Here is a 22,709-nt window from a genome sequence, read left to right on the forward strand (position 1 = left end):
CCATTTTGCTTATTTTTCGTTAGTTCTCTAATATTGCTCAGTTATTCACCACCTGCTGAATGTTTACCAGTTGAGCTAAGCAAAAGCTTTGCCTCTGCCCTTTCCTATCTAGGTTTAAAACACCTGCTAACCAGCACCACGAATTCTCATCTCAGGGTACTCTATCTGCTTTAGTTGAGACAGTCTAATCCCAAAGTCAGACCTCATCCGAAAAAGCCTCAGTGCATCTCAAGACTTCCTGAATCTCACACATTGGTTTCTAACGCGTTTCCTTCAGTTTTCACTCACACTGGGCACCATAAAACTCTTGGATCTTTTCAGTTGACCAAACCGATCTTCAGTTCTCTTCCTGGATACTGAAAGTCATTCTTGCGCCCATCAGATCCCAACTCCCTCACGCTGTAGGCTCCCACATAAAGGATTTGGGTATTTCTATGTAAGGAGATCCACCACCCGGGAGGCAGCATGCTCTCCAGTGGCCTGTGTCTGGTCACACATGGCCAAGACATTGAATGACTCATCAGTAATGCTTGCTGAACCTTCCGTGTTGGCAGTTCCCTTTGCTTGCTTTGCCCTCACTAGTCGGAATACCTGTCCTCAGACTTGCCTCAATCTTATCCTCTCATTCACGGTTGGAAGACTGCTGAATTCAGCACTTCTGCTGAAAGTTTCCATGCATTTGAAAAATCCAGCAAACGGTTGCAGACTTTAGGAAGGAGAAGTGATTCAGTGGTGGGCAATGGGGAGGCTAATAACACACTGGCAGCCACTAGTTCTCTCTCTTTCATCCCTGTGCCAGTCACAGTATGGGAAAAACTCCATGGAGAAATGCTCCACCACCACCTCTTTCTCCTCTAGGATAGCAGCCAGTTTATACTTTGTCCATATGTAGCCATCCCCAGCTTCATAAAGAAACAGGACCAAAGTACAATTCCCCAGAGTGCATTGGATCCTGCTGTATTTGTGCCCATTGACGTCTTACTGCTAGCACTACCCTCTGGATCTAGAAACTCTATCCCCCCAGCTCTGCTCCTACCAACTCACCTGTTTGTTGTTAGTGTCACAGGACCCGAACTGTTAATCCTGGCTCTCCTCCATCCCTTCAGATGTAGTCTCCTGTAATGCCCAGCTCCCTCCAGCCTATGCACAGTGCTTCTAAAACCCAAGCTGATCACCAAACAGCTCTCGATACTAGCTTCTTTTCATTCACTTATTCCCCCAAAGAGTCAGTTCTTACTTTCACAGCCTGTCTGGACTAATATCCTGCACAATGTACCAGATACCACTTCTCTGCTTGTCACTAGCTAAACCTACTTGGATTATTTTTTCCTAACTCACTCACTCCTCCCTGAAACCCCCTCACCTCCACTCACTAACTCATCTTATTTTAATTTGGACTCGTCTCTTCTCACTTGATTTGGCCTCTGAGCTCCAGGAGCAAACTGCAGAATACTACTTCAATCACATTTTAATATTTTGCCCAGTCCCTGTATGGTGCCCTCTTGCCAGAGCTCAGCATTTCCTTTACCTTACTTTCCACCAACGAGATGAGGATCTGCTCCATGACATTACTGGTTGCTGGGATGGAGCTCTGAATGTGGCCAATCACTACACCGATAGCAACCCGTGACAGCTCATAGCTGAGGTGGGTGTTCCTGCGCACCAGCTCGATCAGTTCAGCACCTATTGTCTTTGGCACAGACACTGCCTGGCTGCTGGATTCTGGTGCCAACAGCTCCAAAGCAGCTGCCTTCTTATCATCAAGGCAAAGAGAATTGAAGGCTTCTAAGCCCCCGGATGGAGCTGGAGCAGTCGTCTTGACTTGCAGATTCTTCTCCTCATCCATAGGGAGAGATCTCTGACCCGCTGTTTCAACAGGAGGTCCTGGGGCAGCCCTCTTGGTCTGGGGAGATTTGGTTGCACCACCCTTTGTTGAAGTCCCATGCTTCAGTTGGGCTGAAGGACTAATATCCAAGCTGCGTGATATTGTGGTGTGGGCACTCCTGCTGGGGACAGGGGGAGGGGTGTTGGTGGGGCTGGAAGTGGCTGTAGGGAGACCTGTTTCTGATGCAGTGGAACCAGTGTACAAGGTATCCAGGGAAGTTGTACTTATAGAGGAGGCACTGGAAATGGACCCAGAGGTGATTTCAACAGCATCTGAAAAGGAACAATTAAAAGGCCTTAGCGACCGCATCAAAGAAAAAGGGAAAAACAAATTGCCGCAGCAGAGTCCATTAAGAAGCTCATTGTGCATGCTACCAAAGTGGTTTAACTCCTCTTCCTGGCTCACTTATCTCAAAGCAAAATTGTATTAGGTCTCTCTTGAGCATTCCATAAAACAACCTCTTCAGGAAGGGGAAGAAAGCTGTTCTATAGAGATTCTCTTCAAAAGGCTCACTGTAACTAGGAGAGAGGAGTCTTTCCCCCCCCAAATATACTGCATGCATGTAGCCAGTACTTTTTTGATTGATGTATCTGAAAATTTCCAGGTACATAAGATTACTCATTGCGGCAAGCCCCTCCCTTCTTCTGTAAAGATCCTTCCCTGCAGCACTAACTGTACGCTCTGCTTGGCGTCAACAGCAAGAAAAAAGCATTTGGCTAACAGGCACGTGCTGTCCACTTTCTGCACTCTAGGTAATCGGATTATAAACCTGTTCGCTCATACTGCCCTTTCCCAGCCAGTACAGGAGTACTTGCTAGAGTATATTTCTGAGTGCTTTCTCCTGTCTAGTTTTGGCTAACTCTAGCAATGGTACTTATACCACTTCTCTGGGGAAACACTAGTCCACTATCTAATCAACCTTACTGCTAAGATGTTTTTCCTAACATATAGCCTAAATTTTTCATTACTAAATTACTCATATACTTTGTCCCATAACTTGTAAAAATGGGGCTGCGGATACTTTTATCCCACACCCAACTTCTCATAGCTTGGCCAGGAAGATAGTTACTTGCGTAAAAAGTGGCAATCAATCATCTTTCTGTGAATCCCAAATGAAGATATTTGAGATCTGTAGGAGAGTAAAAGTACTGCTTTAGGAACACCTTGATTCCCAAGGTGAACGGATTCTGATTTTGCATGCTGCATGAATGTTCCCCCAGCCATTCACTGCTCCTTATTGACTCCTGCTTATCCATAGAAAATAATCATCTCCTTAGGCAACGAACACCCTCCCAAACTGAAGAGGCAGAGCTTCTCTTGGGCCAAAGGGCCAGTCACCTCTGGAAGAGCCTTCTGTTTTTTCTGCTAGCCCTGGGTGATGTTTTGGTAATCTCACAATCTTACCCCCAAGTCGAAAGCCAGAACACTAGTTGCATATCCGTGGCTAAGAAGCCCATCAATAGGCCTCCATCCCTATGAATAAGGGAATAGTGGGATTGTCTACTCCAACTGTTCAGGCCAAAGACATGTGGAGCTGAATAAGAGCTCACATCTCCCATGGAGATCTCTACCATTTTTCATCTTCCTCCTCCTCCTTCTGAAGATGATCATCCATGTACTTCCAGTAGATTTAACTGAATCAAGGGAACAGATAATGGATTCAAGAGAATCATTCCCAAGGGTAGAACTTCTCACTACTGTAGTGTGGAATGGCTCAGTACCATGAAGCAGGTTGCTGCCTGCTCCAAACTTCAGTGAACTGCCCAGAATGTGACAGATCTGTCCTGCACCCTGCAAGCTCATTTACAGGGCATTAACAAATCCTGGACTGAGTCTGGGGAGAGCGACCCATCACGACAATGTAACTGTATGAACACAATGTAGCACTGGGGCAATACACAACCACCACAACATGAACTGTGTCACAACGAAATAACTTTCACTCCCTGCTCCTCTACCCCATAGGTCTAACCTCTAAAGGTGGCAAATTAATTTTTTTGCTTAGTATTGGCCCAGTAGCACTCCACTGATCAGTACTGCAAGTTCTCACTACCAACACAGTTACTGTGCTTGCAGCACATGCACCTCTGATCTTCTCCTGGGTTAGGGGGTGAAGACACCACACTCCTGTCTTTTGCACAGGCAAGCCACCAACTAAGCAAAAGTCTGCCTGATGTGGCCATTAGATGACCAAAGAGCTAGATGGACAGCTATCAAAAAGCTTTTACTTAACGGAGCCTTTCATCATTGCATTAATAGTGAGTGCCCCCTGGTGATCTAATGGCATCATCACATCCAGATTGGAAAAAAAACAAATTCTCATGCTGCTTTGTTGAAAGATTCCTATGATACTCCTGAGAGAAAACTTATACAAGGACCCCAAAACTCTGGTTATATGCTTGTCAGACAAGCAATACAACCAAGCAGATCAAATATTTTAAAGCTTCTTCTGAAAACATTGTCTTCCCCCAAAATTAATCAGCTTAGGAAGTCCAGAGAACACCACGCCCAGCATCCAATGCACCCACAGTTGGTGGGAGAAGCCGCCACAGGTGCCAGTCAACCACAAATCATGTTTGAGGACCAGGGAAGGACATAGGGAAACACTAGTCCCCAACACTGGAGTTTTATGATTAAAATTGTGATGGAAATTTCAGCCCAGCATCACCTGAGCAGAAATCCAAGAGATGCTTTTCTGAGGTACAGACCCAAACCAGCCAGAATTGCTGCTACCATTACACATCTTCCTATATTTTAGTTCAGTGTTGTCTGCCTCTTGCCCAACATAAAAATCCCAAGAGCTTTTCCTTACTTCTAATGGGTGCTTCCATCTGCGCATTCTTGCGTTTCTCTGGTGGCGGGGGTGTGACAGGAGCAGCACGTCGAGGCTGTGGCGGGATCTAAAAGGGAACATTTTAGAGCAATCAAAGGAGTTTGACAGTCAAGATACACTTCCTATTATAAAACCTTTGTGTGTGTGTGTGTGTGTGTGTGTGTGTGTGTGTGTGTGTGTGTGTGTGTGTGTGTGTGTGTGTATTTGTCCTTACATCTCTCTCATCATTCCATAAAGATATTAATAGGCTTCCTGCAAGAACAAAGCAGAAACTCTGAAACCTTGCTTTATTCCCTCCCCTTGACAGGAAAAGCAGCCCTTGTTTAATTGCTATGTTCAGCAGCACACAGTATTTGTGTCACATAGACCTGTCAAGCATTTACTCTTTTCTTATTCCAGATGCAATCCCACACGTTCACTAGGACTTTACAGTGATCTCAACAGCTCCACAGAGGCAGCAAACAGTGTGCATATTTAAACACACTTTTGGAGAGATCCATTACATCAGCTACAAATATCCCTGCAGAAAGACAAAGCCAAGGACTGGAGCTACGTAAATTCCTTCCTAATTCATACTTCCATAGCAATTTCTTATACAGAGAGTGAGAAACTAGGGCTAGAGTAGCTGTGTGTTGCCACAACCCCTGTGTTGATCCCTGCTGCGAGAAGTTTCAACTAGAGAGCTTCACAAAACTCCCTACAGCTAGTACTTCCCACATAATTCTCTCCTCCTGGCAATGATTGTGGGTGGAATAACGGTGAATTCCCCACGACTCCTAAGTTCTCATCTTTTCTTATGGATACAGGGACCTCACCACGATTAACCATGTCTTTATTGCTTAGCGTTTGCATGACTGCAGTTTGCTCCATGTAAGACTACGACCTCAGACCACTGGGAAACTGCAGCCAGCATTGAAAATAGCAACCAAATTAAGTGGTGTTTCCCTCAAGGAAGGGCATTGCACCAGAACTCACTGAATTGCACAGGCTGATCTCCATGTAGAAGCTAAAGATGTGGTTTTGGACCTACAAAGACATAGATTGTTTGGGGCCTCGCTGCCTGAAAGATGCTTCTATCCTCATGTGATATTGCAATGGCTGCACTCAGGAGAAGTGCTCACAGTGGAATCCTCGGATCGGATGGCAGCATTGGTGCCAGTGGTCTCAATGAGGCACACTAGACTCCAGCTTGGTCCCACAGAGCCCTGATGTGACAACACTGAGGCCATGCTACAATACTCATTTTTTCCAAGCTTCCTCTTTAATGGTATTTGGGAGGAGAGGATTTTATATTGATGGGCTGGGAAGAAGGCTGCCTTTTTTTGACATACTGAATTTGTGTGTTTTATAACGCCTGTGAAGCAAACAGTGGGGCCAAGAGCTCAAAATCATGAACCAGGCTCTTCAAAATAAGGAGATTTTAAGAGATACGTTTTGGTTTCTTTTTACTCAGCTTGCTTATGAGCCAACTGGGGACACACGTTCAAGTTTTTCTCTGCAACCATGAGGGCCAGAAACTTTCGTTCCAAATGAAACCCGAGATACTCCCATAACATGACGACCTCAGCAGCTAGAGCTTTATGAAAATGTCACAAGACTTGCAATGTAATTGCAAAAGTTGGCAACGCTGCCCTGAACAAGGCTTGTTAGAAATCTGAATGAATAAGAGCCCCAAATAGTATACAAAGCTCTAATAGGACTAGTGGCATAGGGCTAACCACAACCTGGCCCCACCATGCTCCATCTGAATTGCAGCACTAGGAGGACATCCCCAGCAACATTAGCAGCTTCAAGAACACAAAGATTGCTCTTCTTGGAAAGTCTATCTCTGAAGGCTAATAGTGACACCATTCTTAAAGAGACTGCTTCCCCCAGATAGATCACCGCAATGCACTCCACACAGGCTGCTCTACTTGGAAGTCCCAGATGCCTCCATGATGTTTCATTTCACCTGTGCTCTGCAATCTGTGCTGGTTTTTTTTTTTCTGGGTTCAATTAAGGTGTCAGCCTTACCCTCTAAACAGTAAACTAATTAGGTTCTGGTTACTTCAGACATAACCCCTCTCCTCATACAACACAGTGAAAGTGGAGATCAAATGGAAGCACTCAAGCTTCTGCTTAAGTGGAAAGGGGGTTTTGGTTTGGAAGCAGATTCTTCTCAATGAAAGATTCTTGACTGTGGAATCTGCTTTCCCCCTCTCAGTTCAGGGCCTGAATTTACTAAGATCCAGACCATGCTGCTGCAGGTTGAAGGCTTGTTTCTTAAGGCAGAACTGGCCAGAATCCAGCACCACACCTACTTGCCTTTTAAAAATTATTAGTCTTTGGCCCTAAGAGACTGCACAGCTGTGAGAGGCACAATTAGAACAGAGGAGGCCTCTGTAAAATGCTGGCAGAAGGCCCTCCCAGGCTCTTGTAAGTGCAGCTGTGCTAAGGTCAGCCCCATCTTTATAGCCATGAAGCTGCTTAGCTCGGCACAATCACACGTACATAAGAGGCAGGTTTTAGCAACCTGCTTCAGTTAGTTTATAAGATCAGCATGCCACTATTTGGGGGCAGCCAGGGAAAGGGCTCATTCTAGGACACCTCACTGGCTCCACTGACCCTACCAAATTTGTCACATATTTGACTCCTACTATTATGGAGTAGTGTTTGTACAGCAGTCATAGTGCCATGGACCATAACCTATACATGAAGCTTTGGAAATCTTTCCTGCCAAGGGGAGGAAAGATAAAAAGTGATTTCTGCAGAATCTAACCTTTGTTTTAAGGTTAACTTTAAAAATAAGCCTTGAGTCCTCACAGTTGGGAGGGGAATGTGATCAAGGCAGGGCCATCTTCCTGAATGTGCAAAGAGAACACCCAGCAGCTCTGCTGTTTGGCAAAGCTGTGAGCAGCAGCAGAGGTGCTGGGTGTTCTCTCTGCACACTGAGGAAGATGACCTCGCTGTGACGGATTCCCCTGCCTTGATCACATTTGAAAGGCTCACCTTCGCAACTGTGAGTACTGTTAAGTGGACAGCAGTGAGAGTTTCACTGATACCCCTTTAATTCTGAATAACTCAGTAAAACTGACCAAAATGCAATGTGGTGAAGGTGTCAATAATCAGGTGGATTCATGTTGCTGATGGGTGGCAAAGCTGTGAACAGCAGCACAGGGAGGATTCCAAATGAGAGGAGTCTGAAAAAGGGATAGAACAGTAGATACACTTCCCTTCTCACACCCGTACCCACTGGGCACCAAGAAGCTGAGCAGGTTAGGGCAGGCAGACCCACACTAACAGTCAACAGCCCCTTCCCGTCCAGCAGCCAGTGAGAAGAGGCTGAGTAAGAGGCTTCAAATTGATCTGATACCTGCTATATGGAGACTTATATAAAAAAAAATGCCTCCGGGCAGGGCCCACACAGACCCCTGTAAGAATCTCAGCTGGCTCCCTCTTCCCAGGAGCTGGGGGTGGTGGCTGGACTTCTCTGCAAGGGCGAGGGACTCCCAAATCCCTTCTTTCCTGACCTTTTCTGTGTCCATCACTTCCTTCCTTCCAGACACATGCAGGATTTTTCTCTGGCCAGAGAGGGCAGGAGTGCTGCAGGAACTAATCAATGCTTCTTCAAGCACTGCCTGGGAAGAAAAGGGGGCACTGGACAGTGACACTCCTATCCCACAAGGCTGGGTAGTAAGAGATCAAGATTGATCCCCAAACTCCGAAGCTTAGAAGTTGTGCTGTTCTCAGCAGCTCTTGTGCTCATTTTTAAACAAGTAAAATATACTCCTTTAGCAAAGTTTTGCTAGAATGGACACTACTGTATATCGCAAAGCCTCAAAGAGCAGGAGCACAATTAGTTTATACCCAGGAAAGTAGCTTGCTGAGCATAAACAAACAGCGGGTTTTATAACTCTTCCAGTTTCTAAGGCTTCAAACCTTCCCTATTGTGTCAGGTAGTCAAAATTAAATGGCAAAAAAACATCACTAAGGGAGAGTTAAGGTTGCTTGGTGGTACCTCGTGCCCTTCTAAAATGTTGAATTTAGCCATACTCAGACTTCTGAAAATCAGGAAATACAGAGTTAAAGTAAACACCCACATAACCTCTGCCTCCTGCAGCTAGCAACAGCCACTGGGAATTATCTGTATGAACTGCAGCTGCCTTGACTGTGTTGGGTGTAGTTGTATTGAATGACAGAGGAATAGGCTGGAGCAGTTTGGAAGAACAGTAACAGTAATATGGGGAGATCTGGGTCTGAGTCCCTCCCATGTGTGTTATCAAAAGAGAGAAGTGCATGTGTACCTTGAGGTTCCTGTCTGCATTATTTCAATACAGAATTGTGTAGGCTGTTGGTAGCAGGGCACTAGGCCCTTCTTGGCATGGGTACTGGCAGTAGTGAGGTGGGATATGAGAGCAGACTGTGGAGTTAATGATGGTTAGGCTTCGGTGGTATCCTGTGTGCAAGTGTGAAGGGATTATAAAAGAGTAGGAAGTGGTTCTTAAATGTTAAAAGTGTGGTATTCTGTCCAGAGAGTAGACTCAGTGTTTGAGGGTAGGGAGAGTGCAAGTAGCACCTGTCCACTACAGTGAAAAGGCAATGGGAGGGTGTGTGTTAGGGTGCATCAGGCCATAACTCATATAAGGGCAGAGTTAAAGTTATGTGGACATTTACCTTAACTCTGTATTTCCTAGTTTTCAGAAGTTTGAGTTTTGCTCAACTTGACGTTCTGGAAGGGCACAAGCTATTGCCAGGCAACCTTAACTCCACGTTAAAGTGTTTTGCCATTTAATTTCCTAATTTTTTAAACAGAAAGAGAATTGTTTGTTGTTAGGAGTTAATGGTCATTTAGACAGTTGTAGTTCGCAACTATGTTCGCAGCTGATATGCTACTGTGGCTAGGTAATAACTGAACGATCTAGCTTTTCTACAGTGCTTTTCATCACCAGATCTCAAGGAACTTTACATCATTATCCATATTTTACATCTGGGAAACTGAGGCACGGAGCAGTGAAGTGAATTCCTCAGGGTCACCCAGCAGGCCAGTGGAAGAGACCAGTCCAGTGGTCTTCCTACTAGACCACACAACTGCTGTGTGATTCTTCAATGCTCCTCCCCTCTCTTGCACATTTTCTTACAGTGGACTGGGGATAATCGCCATGCTTGGAGACGTTTGCAATGTAGAGTTACCAACAGGGCCAGTGAGAGAAATCTCATCCTGAAATTTGTCCCAAAACCGTGCCAATTTTATTACATGATGGTTACAGTAACTTTAAGCAAGTGAGAAAAAGACTGGGGTGCGTGTCTCTCGTTCTCTGCCCCTGCCCCACCAATCCCTGCTACATGTAGTCCCCAGCCCACTTTTTAGCTCCCCTGACCTCTCCTAGCCCAAAAAGCCATTAGCTGGCACCATAGAAACCACTGACATGTAAGAAGTTGCTCCTTGCAGTGTCCTGCCTTACCCTACTGCTGCTTACACACATTGCAGGCAGCAGCTTACTGGAGGGCCACACACTATCTTGGCTATGTAGCCCAAGCTGCACAATGAGCTAGGGCCTTCACTCCCACTGCCAGCTGGGATTCCTGCCCCTGCTTCAGCCAGACTTCCCTGCCTTGCCTGAGGTGCACCCAGTCTGCCTCTCCTCCAAATCATGTCCCTACTGCATATTGAACAGCCTCCCCTCCCCACCCCACACAGAGGTGGCGTGCAGCTCAACTATTTATTTTCTGAGTTTCAGCTGTGTAAATCTGTTACCTTCATTCCCTCCCACCCCAGATCCCAGATCACATGGAGGGTCAGGAAGAGGAGCTCAGACACCCCCCCCCTCCCCAAGAGAAGCATGATCCCCCATATCCCAGACCACAGAGTGGGCAGAGGGAGAGGCTCAGATCCCTGCAGAGGGGTGGGACTCCCCCAGATCACAGCATTCACAGGGAAGGGGAGAATTCAGGATTGACAGCCCCCCCACTACTAAACCCCCAACTTCCTGTTACCCCTCCCATTCTCCAACCCCTCCCATCTTCTCACCCCCAATGCCAATGCCTACCCCCATTTAAGCCCCCAATCCTTTTTCCCTCTCTTACTACCCATTCCTGTTTATCCCCCCATAATACCTGTATCACTCGCTGCAGACCTAACCCCCTCTCCCCCATTACTATACCATCTTATCTTGCTCCCCGAATCACCCCTCCCCACCCCGTAAACGGTCTCAAGCGTAGTTTCTTCTCTTTTCAAAAATAGTTTCATTCCCTTCTGAATATTCTGTTGTACTCAGATTACATTTTTCAAAAAAACTTGCTAGGGGCAGATTTTTACCAAATGTTTACAGTTCATTCTCAGACTTCTGCCCTGGGTTGATTTCAAAGTTGCTAGACCCTGTGAATTTAATGAAATGCTGTTTTTATCTTGGGGCTGTATCTTGGGTACCCCTTGCTCAAATGGCCCAACATTTGGGGTATGTCTACACTGGAAACTTCAAAGCGCTGCCGCGGGAATGCTCCCGCAGCAGCACTTTGAAGTATGAGTGTGGTTGCACGCGAGTGCTAGGAGAGAGCTCTCCCAGCACCCCTGGTAATCCACCTCCATGAGGGGATTGGCTCCCAGCGCTTGGAGCCTGTCTACACTAGCACTTTAAAGTGCTCAGACTTGCTGCCCTCAGGGAGGTGATTTTTCACACCCCTGAGCCAGTAAGTTAGAGTGCTATAAAATGTAAGTGTAGACAAGCCCTTGGATTACAAATGCCACCCTACACTCCCATGAGACATAACAAATTTCAAGACAATCCAAGTAAGCATACCAATTCTAGAGCACTAAGAAGAGTCATCCTTTTAACAGGAAGGGCTTCCAACCTTATCGAGAGCAGAGCTGGTGATCAATTTTATAATACTGCATAAAACTGAAGGGAAAATGAAGTGGGGGAGGGGGGGGCTCTACATATCCATCAGCAGCACAGCAGGCTCAGAGAGGTGTTAAGTGGCCCATGCATCTCAGTGAGATGTTCTCAGCTGAAACAATACCTGATGGAGATGAATACAGCCTGAAACAATACCTCTGAGATGTCTTAAGTGCCAGCACCACCCACTGATGTGAATGGAGCAGTTCAAACTGGCCAAAGAAAGAACCTAAGGTTTGCTTGGCAGCAAGAGTCCCATAATGCTCTGCAGGTAAGTTAATTTTCAGGAGTGAAATTTTACTAAGCAATAACTTTAGAAATTGCTGCAAGAGATATTTTAGGAATATTAACCACAAAATGTGCACAAGAGTTATAACAACATTACCCCAAAACAGAAATAAGCAATGACTAACCATAAGGTATTGAGGCAGTTGTAAAGTTACAAGGGAACAGAAATCTTAGAAAATGACCTAAGATAAGAAGTAGGTACCAAAAAGGAGGAAACAGACAAGGATTGGAATGAGAAACACAAAAGAGTAATATGGGTATAACTGCCCTGAGAAATCAAGAGGAAGTAGACACCATCCGCAGTCTGGACTGATAGCAAGTACGTACGGGGAAGGGCTTCTGCAGCTGTTGGTATCTCGTGCCTCTCTGGGCAGGTGCTGTCTTTGTTAAACCAACAAATCCAAACAAAGCTGATTTAGCTGAGGTTTGTTATTAATAAACTAACCTGGACTCGAGAGAACCCCTCTCACTAATCACAGTTACAATTTTTACAAGTATTAGTTATCAACTGGATATTAATTATTAATGAACTATTAATCAGTTATTAAAAGTGTTCCCTCCCCACTCCCCTGGAGAGTTTATGATATGTGTCAAGCATGAATGTTCTCAGCTCCCCACCCTAGTCTCAGCAGTATGTTCTTGGTGCATACCAGTTTGAGCTCCCCATCCAGAGGGGAAGGACTTTCCCTCCCCCATGTGAGTCAGGATCTGGGGAAGGGGCTCAGACACCCCTAGAAAGGCAAGCCCCCTCAAATCTGACTCAGGAGGGGGGCAGGGTTGGATGGTCACATCCCCATAGATGGGCAGGAGCCTCACATTCTGGCACATACACACAGATGCCAGGCTCACACATCACCAGGGGGCAGGGACCCCCAGATTTCAGCTCACATGGTGGATAGGGAGATGGGGGAGGGTATAACTTAAGACATGTGAGCCAGGTTCTGGAGGAAGCTTGCCTAAGTGAGGGGTCACATCCCTGTGGATGGGCCAGGTGGCCCAGATCATGATACACACATGGGAGGGGAATGTGGGGCTGACCGGTGCCTCTGCCCCATTCTTCCTCAGAGTGCTCGGGGTAGTGCTCAGATTCAATGACTAACACATGCTTGGAGACACCCAGGTCCTGTGATGCAGAGGTAGTTTTCAGAGTTAGCCTCTCTCTGCACATGAAAAAACAATAAGGAGTCCTTGTGGCACCTTAGAGATTAAACACATTTATTTGGGCATAATCTTTCATGGGCTAAAACCCACTTCACTGTATTCCATTAGGTGGGCGACGAGGCATGTGAATCTTAGCTTGCCTAACTGGAGAAGCAAACTCTTTTTGAAACAACATTTTAATTTGATTTCCCTCAAAGGCTGGTGGGTACCAAGCACTCTATTTGGATAACCCTTGAGAGTCAGACCCTGGTACAATGATGTGAGCCCTGGTTTGATCTCTGTCTGTCGGCAAAAAATGTGTCAACTTTAAGAAAAGCGGTCTTTTCCCCATGGGCTGTAACTCACAAACCCCTTGGTTAAATGGCCCCAAATTTAGATCACTGACGGTACCCCATGTCCCCACGAGATGTATCAAATTTCAACAAAATTTGATTAACAATATGGATTTCAGAGCACTTAGAACAGTCAAGCTTTAAACAGAAAGCTGGCCTTAACCTTAACTCTAGCAGAGATGTCACTCTGCTATAATACTCTAGATTTTTTTCTCCTCCATAGGAATTAGTCCTCACAGGACTACCTTAGGCTGATGAATTAAAAAAGTGTCCAGCTACACTCTCCATTCAGTTCAGCCTTTGAGAAGCAAGGAGGCAGCATCACTGTTGAAGTGTAAACCACTCACCAAAATCTTGCCAAAAGTTACAGTATGTGCAATAATAGGACTTAACTAGAAATCCACAGCAGTTAAAAGGTGTCTCTCTGTAAGCCTCTGCTCCTCTCAAACACCACAGGAAAGGGTTTAAAATGCATTTTTTCCCTAAAGCAGCTTTAGAAGCAGAAAGGAGGAAATTACCTTACAGACAGGGTAGTGTGGCTTTTGCTTTTTTGCATAAGGTGTGGGAGGGATATTTCTGCTCCATTTTGTATTTTCGCAGTGTATCAGAAATATCCCCACCCAGAGGTTAATTATAATCTAATTAGCTTTTCAACATGGGCAAGCACATTCTAATGAGAACACACCCAAAGTTGTCAGTCTCATCCATCATAGATGGGCGCCGTGCCCTCTTGTTAAGTCAAAGAATTTATGTTCCTTTGGATCTTCCCTGCAGCCAGGTGAGTGCAGACTTACAAAAGAAGATGGGAATTCAGCATTACTTGGAGGTTTGTCACGCCATTTGGCTATTCTAAAAAAGCATAGCTGGTTTTCTCCTTTATCAGAGGGCTTTAGAATTGGGTCAGTTTGGCTGCCTACAGGGGCAGAGTACTGGGGTAGAGAAAGAAAGGATTTGTTAGGAAGCCTGTAGACCAGCCCCTTTTTATCTCCAGACTTATGTTTCCTTATTAAGTCAGTAACAAGCCCCTCCTATCAGCAGTGATGGGGTAATGGTGCCATTATAAACACTCATCTTGGACAGATGCAGCAACCCTACCCCAACATGACCCATCTCTATGAGGGGAACTCCCATCTCTTTGCTACCTCCCACCATATAATCAGTTACATAATCTAATCCAAACAATTGCTGCTAAGTCTGTCCTGGCCTGTCTCTTTGAAGACTTGTTGACAGCTCACAGTAATTTTGTTTCATTTAGACAGAATTCTGCTTTTAAGTCACATTTCCTATGTTTTCCTCCTCTAATTCGTTACTACTAGGGATGTTCACAAGAAAACAGGATCTTCACAATTTGAGCACAGGAATAAGCAGATACACAGAGGAATTCCTAAGGAACAGATATCCTGTTTTTGTGCAGATTTAACAAGGAGGAAATAAAAGCACAGAAAAAATATGACCTAAGCAGAACTAAAAACAATGTATTTCAAAGTATTCTCTGAGGAATCAGCAGCTCTTTAAAAAGGTGTCAAAGAGACAGTAGCACAAACTAGAGAAGATCTTGCACGTTTACATAGTCTTGTATCCTCAGTGATCCCAAAGTGCTTTATAAATGTAAAGAATACACAGAGATCATACAGCTATGCCTGGGATGGGACACAGCAGCTGTATAGTAGCAAACAGTGAAGCTACACTATAGCTCAAGGCAACAAGTGTGAGTGAAACTGCACAGGGAATATTATGTACGATACAAGAGGGAGGGACCCTTTAAGGAAGAATCTAGAAGAGGCCAAGATGCTGTTACCTGGTAAAGACCTTCATCATCCTCTTGGATCTCCGTGTTTGGCAGGCTGTGATGTCGCTCGTAACCTGTCCGGCACATGCCATTGGGCTGTCGTGCTAAATCCAAAAGGTGATCACTGGAGGATGGAGTCAAAATCATTCCCTGACTGGTTGGTGAGTGACTTTTGCGTGACACAGTCTCCTTCCGATGATGGATCAGTTTCCTGGCAGATGGAATGGGAACAGGGGCATTAGGGACACAGGTGAAGCGATTAAGTCAGTACCCAATGCCAAGAAGCTTAAGTCTGAAACTGGACTGTGGCTACAATAGACGTCTCCATAGTAAGGATCTTTACTGAGGACAGAATAAGTCCAACTCCACTGAACTACTGAGGAAGCACCTCTCAGAGAGGAGGGAAGGGTCTTTGTAAAAAGCACATGATTTGTGAATCAGGGTTCACAGGAGACATATCTCCACTTCATGGTACGGAGGGCTAGTTGTTATGCCACACGCTTTAGACTTGCCTGCACCTTAGCTCTATGGCTCCCTTACAATGTCCATGATTGTTTGATTTGAGGTGAAGTAGATATGCCTCAATCCATAACTCGAGGTATCAAAAGCCTCATAGCAAGCAATTGTTAATGGTGTATTACAAAGACACCCTGCTCTGATGTTCGCTAATCCCAATAGATTTACATTTTTAAGCAATAAAGGAAAGAAACAAATACACCCAACTTCAGCAAGCTCTGGCCACCAATTCAGCCTCTCTGACCACCACTGCTCAGGTGGGTTTTTATTTCAGGGCAGGGGAGTTATATGCCACTCTACTAGCTGCATAGTTTCCTTTACATGATGCATTTGGCAAATTCAGCCTTGAAACCACTTTGTAGCAATGTCATGATGCTGAAGTATCACTTCTCTGAGCGATCTTCTAAAAAGTGCCTAGGTGTTTGTGTCACTGGCTGGACAGCAGCTGCAGAAGGTACAATTACCGTGCTATCACCAGGGAACATAGAGTCCTCACCCTGGAGGAGCCAGGGCCAAGGGACAGAGATAAACAAGTATACCTCTACCCCGATATAATGCTGTCCTCGGGAACCAAAAAATCTTTCCGCATTATAGGTGAAACCGCGGTATATCGAACTTGCTTTGATCCACCGGAGCGCACAGCCCCGCCCCCCAGGAGCGCTGCTTTACCGCGTTGTATCCGAATTCGTGTTATATCGGGTCACGTTATATCGGGGTAGAGGTGTAGACTCTAGACCTTAACACTGCATCACTGACTTTAGGGGAGAGATGTTCTCTTGTTCATGTTTTAACCAAGAGCAGATTTAAAGATAAGGGTAAAGAGGCCAAGTGACCTACGAGCTTGGGGGCAGGAAGAAAGGAACCAGCGGAGCAGCTGCATCTGAGAGGGCAAACTGGAACGGCCAAAGAAGGTGCAAAATCTCTCTTCCCAACCTGGATTGCAATTGAATCAGAGAATGCCCCCCCCCTTCATCTCCCTCACACTTGTAGAGAGAACTGTCAAGCAAGCCTCTAGCCAATGTGATGCTCTAAACCACATTCGGTGGGTTAGACTGGCAGACAGGTGCCCAGTGAGTTGGAGAAGTTGCTTTGCTTGGAGGAAAATGGAATTGTGGGCAGAGATTGAGAGGAGGCACTGCAGTGGTGACTGGAGACTCAGCTGTTCATCACCTGGCTCTCACATCAGTGAGTTGGAGGGCTCCCTGAGTACTTCAGTCCTTTGTTTACTTAGCAGCAGTGGGGCTCCAGTTACCAACTGCAACCCCGGCCATCCCTTATTAACCACACCCAGGACTGGAACAGTGAGCAACCTCCCACCGTGGCTGTACCACTAAGTTCACTCTTTCCCTGCCTCTTTGGGACTTGACAGCTCATGCTCTTTTCCCATCTGTCCCAGGTACTGGCTGTACTTACTGGAGGACATCCCTCTGCTCCAAGTTGTATTTGCCTCCATTCTTCATAGCTGCATTGTGGATAGCCTCAATAGCTCGGTCAATAGACTGCAAAACCACATCTTGTTCCAGCACCTATGGAACACAACACGCTACATGTTACCATATCTTCATTTTCAGATTCCTTTCCATCGCACTTCACATTAAGTGAAGCTGACAGCATAAGACATCCACAGGAACAGGCAGTGCAGAGAACTCAGATGACTAACGGAAACAAGAGAAAGGCTTTAGTTGCCCAGAACCATGGCACATGATGATAGCCAGTGTCAAGTGTCCTGGTCTGTTCATTACCTCTTTGAAGAATCAACTTTTTAAAAACTGATTTTTTAAAAATGTGCAGGTGTACACAAAATGGATTCTGTCTATTCAAGATTTATTGTTAGAGATGAAAAACACATCACAGCTCCATGCACTTGCCTTCCGGGCCCTGAATTCCAACAATTCATTATATGAAGATCAATCGCAAAGAGCATGGAACAGCTCTTCAGATCAATTTCACATTCAGATTGCCACAGTAAGCTTTTGAGTTTCCACTGCAACACATAGTTTGTTCCATGCTCATTCCTTCTGCTACATTTACCCACCTCTGGAGTAACATGCACACCAAGTATCTGGAGACCCTCTCATGCCAGTTGGCTACAGTACTGTTTGCCCTTTTATTCACATTTTTTCTTGCTAGTTTTCTAACAATTTTGCTGCTGAAATGGCTTTTCCGGATTCCCACTCAAGTCATCATTGTATCATTTGCTCTTCTAGTTACATGCCTGCCAGCCAATTTAGCACATTTTTTTTGTTGACAATACCAGTTTTTCAAGATGAAAAACACCAGAAAACATCGAATTCATCAGTCAGACCATGTCCAAAAGCCTTGGAACAGGTTTAACTGTCATTCACAGTGGCTGTGCATTCAGGAAAATAATACTGCACCACACTGGCAGAATTTAAAACTGAAGCAGTTTCCCCAACCTAGTTGAATTACAGCTCAATCTTCCTTTAACATGGACTTTGGACCTTCCATTCCCCAGTGATTTTGCACCATGACTTTGTCTATTTAGACTTCAAATCCTAGATCCATTTCTCCCAACCCACTTAGCGGAGATGGAGGCAGACACCATGCTAGAGAACCCGGACTAGGTGCTTATCCACACAAGGCAAGTTGGACCAGGGCCAAATAGCTTGCACTACAAGGAATGACTGGAATAAAAGGACAGTAAAGATTCAAGTTGGCCACTATGCTTGAAATATTCCTAAAAGATTTTGTATATTAAGCCTTTACACATATTCACCACCTTCCACCTGAAGTTCTCTAAGTGCTTTACAATCATTATGCAAGCCTCACTTTTAGGCACAGGGCAACTGAGGTCCAGGGCAGACTATGTATTGGTGAGTAATTTGTGCAAGGTCACAACAAGTCAGTAGTAGAACCCTGAATATAGATAGTTGGGAATTAATACTCCTGGGCTGAGTGTGCTGACCATTAAAAAACCATTGCCTGCATTCTCAGTTCAGAGCATGTGGGTTTTTTGGTTTTAATCAGGCATTCACTCCATCTGTCTGAATGCTGAGGATCTCCTTCCTTTTTCCTTGCTTTACCCCCTGCCCACATCACAGCAACCATTTATCTGGCCAAAGAGCATTTGGAAGCTCATCAAGGATGCACCTTAATTGGCCATGGGGGGTTGCTGCAGAGCAGCACAAGGCAATCCCTCTCCACAGGGGTTGAATGTGCTGCCTCCACAGCACTGGTGTGCAGGCTCTGATAACACACTATGTATTATTTATGCATTGATTAATTACTAAGCCAAATGTGTATTTACAGCAACCTGCAGACAACACTGAAAAATGCCAAACAAGGCAGGGAATGAAAGTGCCTCTGAAACACTTCGTTTTTTCAGAGAGACCATTTTTAGTTTTCTTGTAAGACAAGCGATAAGGAGAAAACAGCAGGGGAATCTGTTTTAGGAGACAAATCCAAAGTATGTTAAAATAAAAATATCTGCTCACTAAACACCACAGATGTGGGCTAAGCTACCTCTAACAGCCTAGCATGCACCTGGGAAAAAGCCCCCTCAACCCTTCCCCTCAAAGGCAGACTTTTCCACCTCTAATGAAAGATCTAATTTAAAAGCCCAAGCAGGGCTTACTTGAATATATTTAGAACAGTGTTTGGGAAGGGAGGAAAGGCAAAGCATTTCAGAGAAGGCATTTCACGTTTGGAGAAGATAGGAGAAAACTTAGGTGAGCTGTGTTTCCCCTCTGGGATAGGGAAAGTACAACAGTAAGGAAATCTTCAGTGCTTCCCTCCCCAGAGGGAGGGCAACTTCCCTGAAAGCTGCCAACAGCTCCTCCACCTCCAAAGCCCCTGCACTGCTTCCAAATGTCCTGGCTGAAGGTGTGATGCAGCACTTGCCATAGCTTCTCAATACAGTACCACCGTTGAACTGGTCAAAGGGCTTGCTACCTAATGACACACTCACCTCCCAGTATATCCATTCACTGCGTCAAACCACACAATTAAAACAATTCTTAGGCTTTCCACAAAGTGTGCACCACTACCAAATCTTGCCACTGCATGATCTTATGGTGATTCCTCTCACTCTCCCCAAGGCCCAGTGCTTTTAGTTAATCACTGCTCAGTTACATCTTCACTTAGACTGGAAGCTCTTCAGGGCAAGGACTACACCTTTAGTCTTTAAGCTCCCATCCTAGGCACTACCATAATAAACATCATCATAATGAATATAGTCACACCATAAATCGAGTGACTAGCCAGGAATGGCAAGCATAAGTCACCTGCACACTTCTTAATCAATCAAAATGGCATTGGCAAGGCAAGGCTCCACTGGGAGAAAAGAGAAAAATTCTGTGCAGTCAGAAAGGACCATGGATTCTGTAAAGGCAAAATTCATAGTTAGGATTGCAAATGTCTTAGGACTGGTCTACACGGGGGGTGGGGGGGGAAGAGAATCGATCTAAGATACGCAACTTCAGCTACAAGAATAGCGTAGCTGAAGTCGACGTATCTTAGATCAACTTAGAATCACTTACTTCGCGTCCTCGCAGCGTGGGATCGACGGCTGCTGCTCCCCCATCGACTTTGCTTCCGCCTCTCACCAACCTGGAGTTCATCAGTCGACAGGAGAGCAATCGGGGATCGATTTATTGCGTCTACACTACACACGATAAATCGATCCCCACCCGCCGATCCGGCAGGTAGTGTAGACATACCTTTAGCTACAAATTCTTTTCCCCCTGTAACTTAAGCAGCAGCCATCTCAGAAACTCAGAGCAATATTTGCACATAAAGATCTATTCTACTTTCATTTTCCCTTTGCTTTTTCCACTGTACTTTAAAAAGAGCGTTACTTAGCATAGTATCTGTGGTTCTTTGAGATGACTGCCTGAACACCGGTGATTTATGGGGCTCAGGAGCATGAGGGCGGAATTTCAGAGCAGCAGTATCAGCTGGGGTTTATGCACACTCTGCTAATGCACATGTAACCCACACTAGCATAGCATGGATCTGTCACGCTCTGCTGGCTGGACTATGTAGAGGTTTATGAATCTGCTACAGCTTTTGCTCTAGCAGACCTGGGTCTCAGCTCAGGCAGTAGAGACTCATGCATTTAGAACCAGCGGTGTGGAGTCTGACCTCCACTGCTGACATCTCCCTCAGAGGCATTTCATTATACTGTCATTCCCTCCACCCTGAGAATATCTAATAAGGTGTAGTCCCAACCATCACTTAGCATATGTCTACACTAACCACTGCAGCATTTCAGTGTAGACACTTACTACAGCGACTGGAGGGTTCTGCCCTCTCTGCAGTAAATCCACCTCCTTGAGAGGAGGTAGCTAGGTCGATGGAAGAATTTTTGTATTAAACTAGCGCCGGCTATATGGGGACTTAGGTTGGCTTACCTATATTGCTCAGGGGTGTGGATTTTTCACACCCCTGAGCAACGTAGCTGGGTCAATCTAATTGGCTAGTGTAGACCAGCCTTTAGCTTCTATCAAGCATCTACAGTAAGACTGAAGTAGTGGGAAAGAAAGGCAGGTAGCATGTATCCCTGGATGGATACCACTGCAGGAGCGCTCAGTGATGCCCATGCATTTGACTTAGACCAAATCATCAGGCCCACAACAGCATGGATACTGGATCATGGAGCCCTAAGTATAACTAAGTGGTCAGGGGAACTATAAAATTCTTGTTAGCTATTGACTATATGGACTATGAAAAAAAAACTGTGTAGACAAGGAAACGCTACCTTTCCTGGAAGGGAACAAGGGCTGACAGGGATTAAATGGACACACTGATTACGGTGACTAGAAGAAAGTGAGTGGGTGGTTGAAGCTGCACTTTCTTAGGCTAGGTCTACACTACAGCGGGGGGTCGACCTAAGATATGCAACTTCAGCTACGTGAATAGCGTAGCTGAAGTTGCGTATTTTAGGTCGACTTACCTGGCTGTGAGGATGGCGGCAAGTCGACCGCTGCCGCGCCGCCGTCGACTCCGCTGCCGCCTCTTGCCGCGGTGGATTTCCGGAGTCGACGGCAGAGCGATCAGGGATCGATTTTATCGCGTCTTCACTAGACACGATAAGTCGATCCCCAATAGATCGATTGCTACCCGCCGATCCGGCGGGTAGCAAAGACGTGCCCTTAGATATCCCCAGGTGGGGAAGTGAATGTACAAGGATGCAGCAGAGTGTACTCACAGGGCTATTCAGATGTTCCTTGCTTTTGTACCACCTGCACTGAAATTTTTTGTTGTTGTTCTGTGTTTGTACAACGCAGTGGTGGACCATGACCGGGCCACCGAGCCACAATTCTAAACAATAGTGCTTTAAGACGAATCAATAGAATACTCTTAGCTAACATGGATGGAGTCAGACTGATATTTTAGAGATGTATTTGTGATGAACTGGGAAAATATTTTGATTAATATTGTATGTCATTCAGTTTCCCTGTTCCATTTTGTACTGCTGCCTACTCGAACACATACACCTAAACCAAAGGGGGCTGTAGAGGGGCCAAGCAAGAAATGTAAAACAATGACACAGATAAGTCCACTTCAGTTGCACAGTAGTTAAGATAACAATTAATAGCTCCATCCAGACTAGAATGGGTACCCTCCCTAAGGCCAACTGGGATCAAAGAAGACAAAAAAATTAAGAGACCACAGAAAAGGGAGAGGGGATTTGGGTCAGAAAGGAAAAGCTGACAGCTGGGAGATAGGGGGAGACATATGCTGTGAGCAGGCTGCTAAACCCAGCTAGAGATAGAGTTAGCTGGGATATGAGGGACTTATGATGGTGTAACTAATATCAGTGTAGGCCTTTCACTGTTACACCTTTCTCTACGAGTATGTCTACACTGCTATTAGACACCCACAGCTGGCTGTGCCAGCTGACTCGGGCTTGCAGGGCTGTTTAATTGCAGTGTAGACTTCTGGGCTCGGGCAGCCCAAGCTCTGGCACCCTATCACCGAGCCCAGAAGTCTACACTGCAATTAAAGAGCCCGAGTCAGCTGACGTGGGCCAGCTGCAGATTTTTAATTGCATTGTAGACATACAATAAAT

At 45.5% G+C, this 22,709-nt stretch overlaps 1 protein-coding gene across 4 annotated transcripts in view; it reads right to left on the minus strand.

Annotated features, from left to right (window-relative positions):
- NCKIPSD (NCK interacting protein with SH3 domain) overlaps nt 1-22,709 on the minus strand; it is a 94,165-nt gene that overhangs the window by 39,876 nt on the left and 31,580 nt on the right. For 3 of the 4 annotated variants that reach the window (XM_026650393.2, XM_026650392.2, XM_026650395.1), the window contains 4 exons: nt 17,090-17,202; nt 15,170-15,371; nt 4,698-4,785; nt 1,529-2,157 (listed from right to left, as the gene is read on the minus strand). In XM_026650393.2, the coding sequence (XP_026506178.1) occupies nt 1,529-2,157; nt 4,698-4,785; nt 15,170-15,371; nt 17,090-17,202 (1,032 nt within the window). Of the gene's footprint in view, nt 1-1,528; nt 2,158-4,697; nt 4,786-15,169; nt 15,372-17,089; nt 17,203-19,920; nt 19,997-22,709 lie in introns of those variants that run through there. The other variant, XM_024220869.1, reaches the window with a different exon arrangement.

This window comes from Terrapene carolina, unplaced genomic scaffold, assembly GCF_002925995.2.
Source record: "Terrapene carolina triunguis isolate 2854851 unplaced genomic scaffold, T_m_triunguis-2.0 Scaffold89, whole genome shotgun sequence".
NCBI lineage: Eukaryota > Metazoa > Chordata > Testudines > Emydidae > Terrapene > Terrapene triunguis.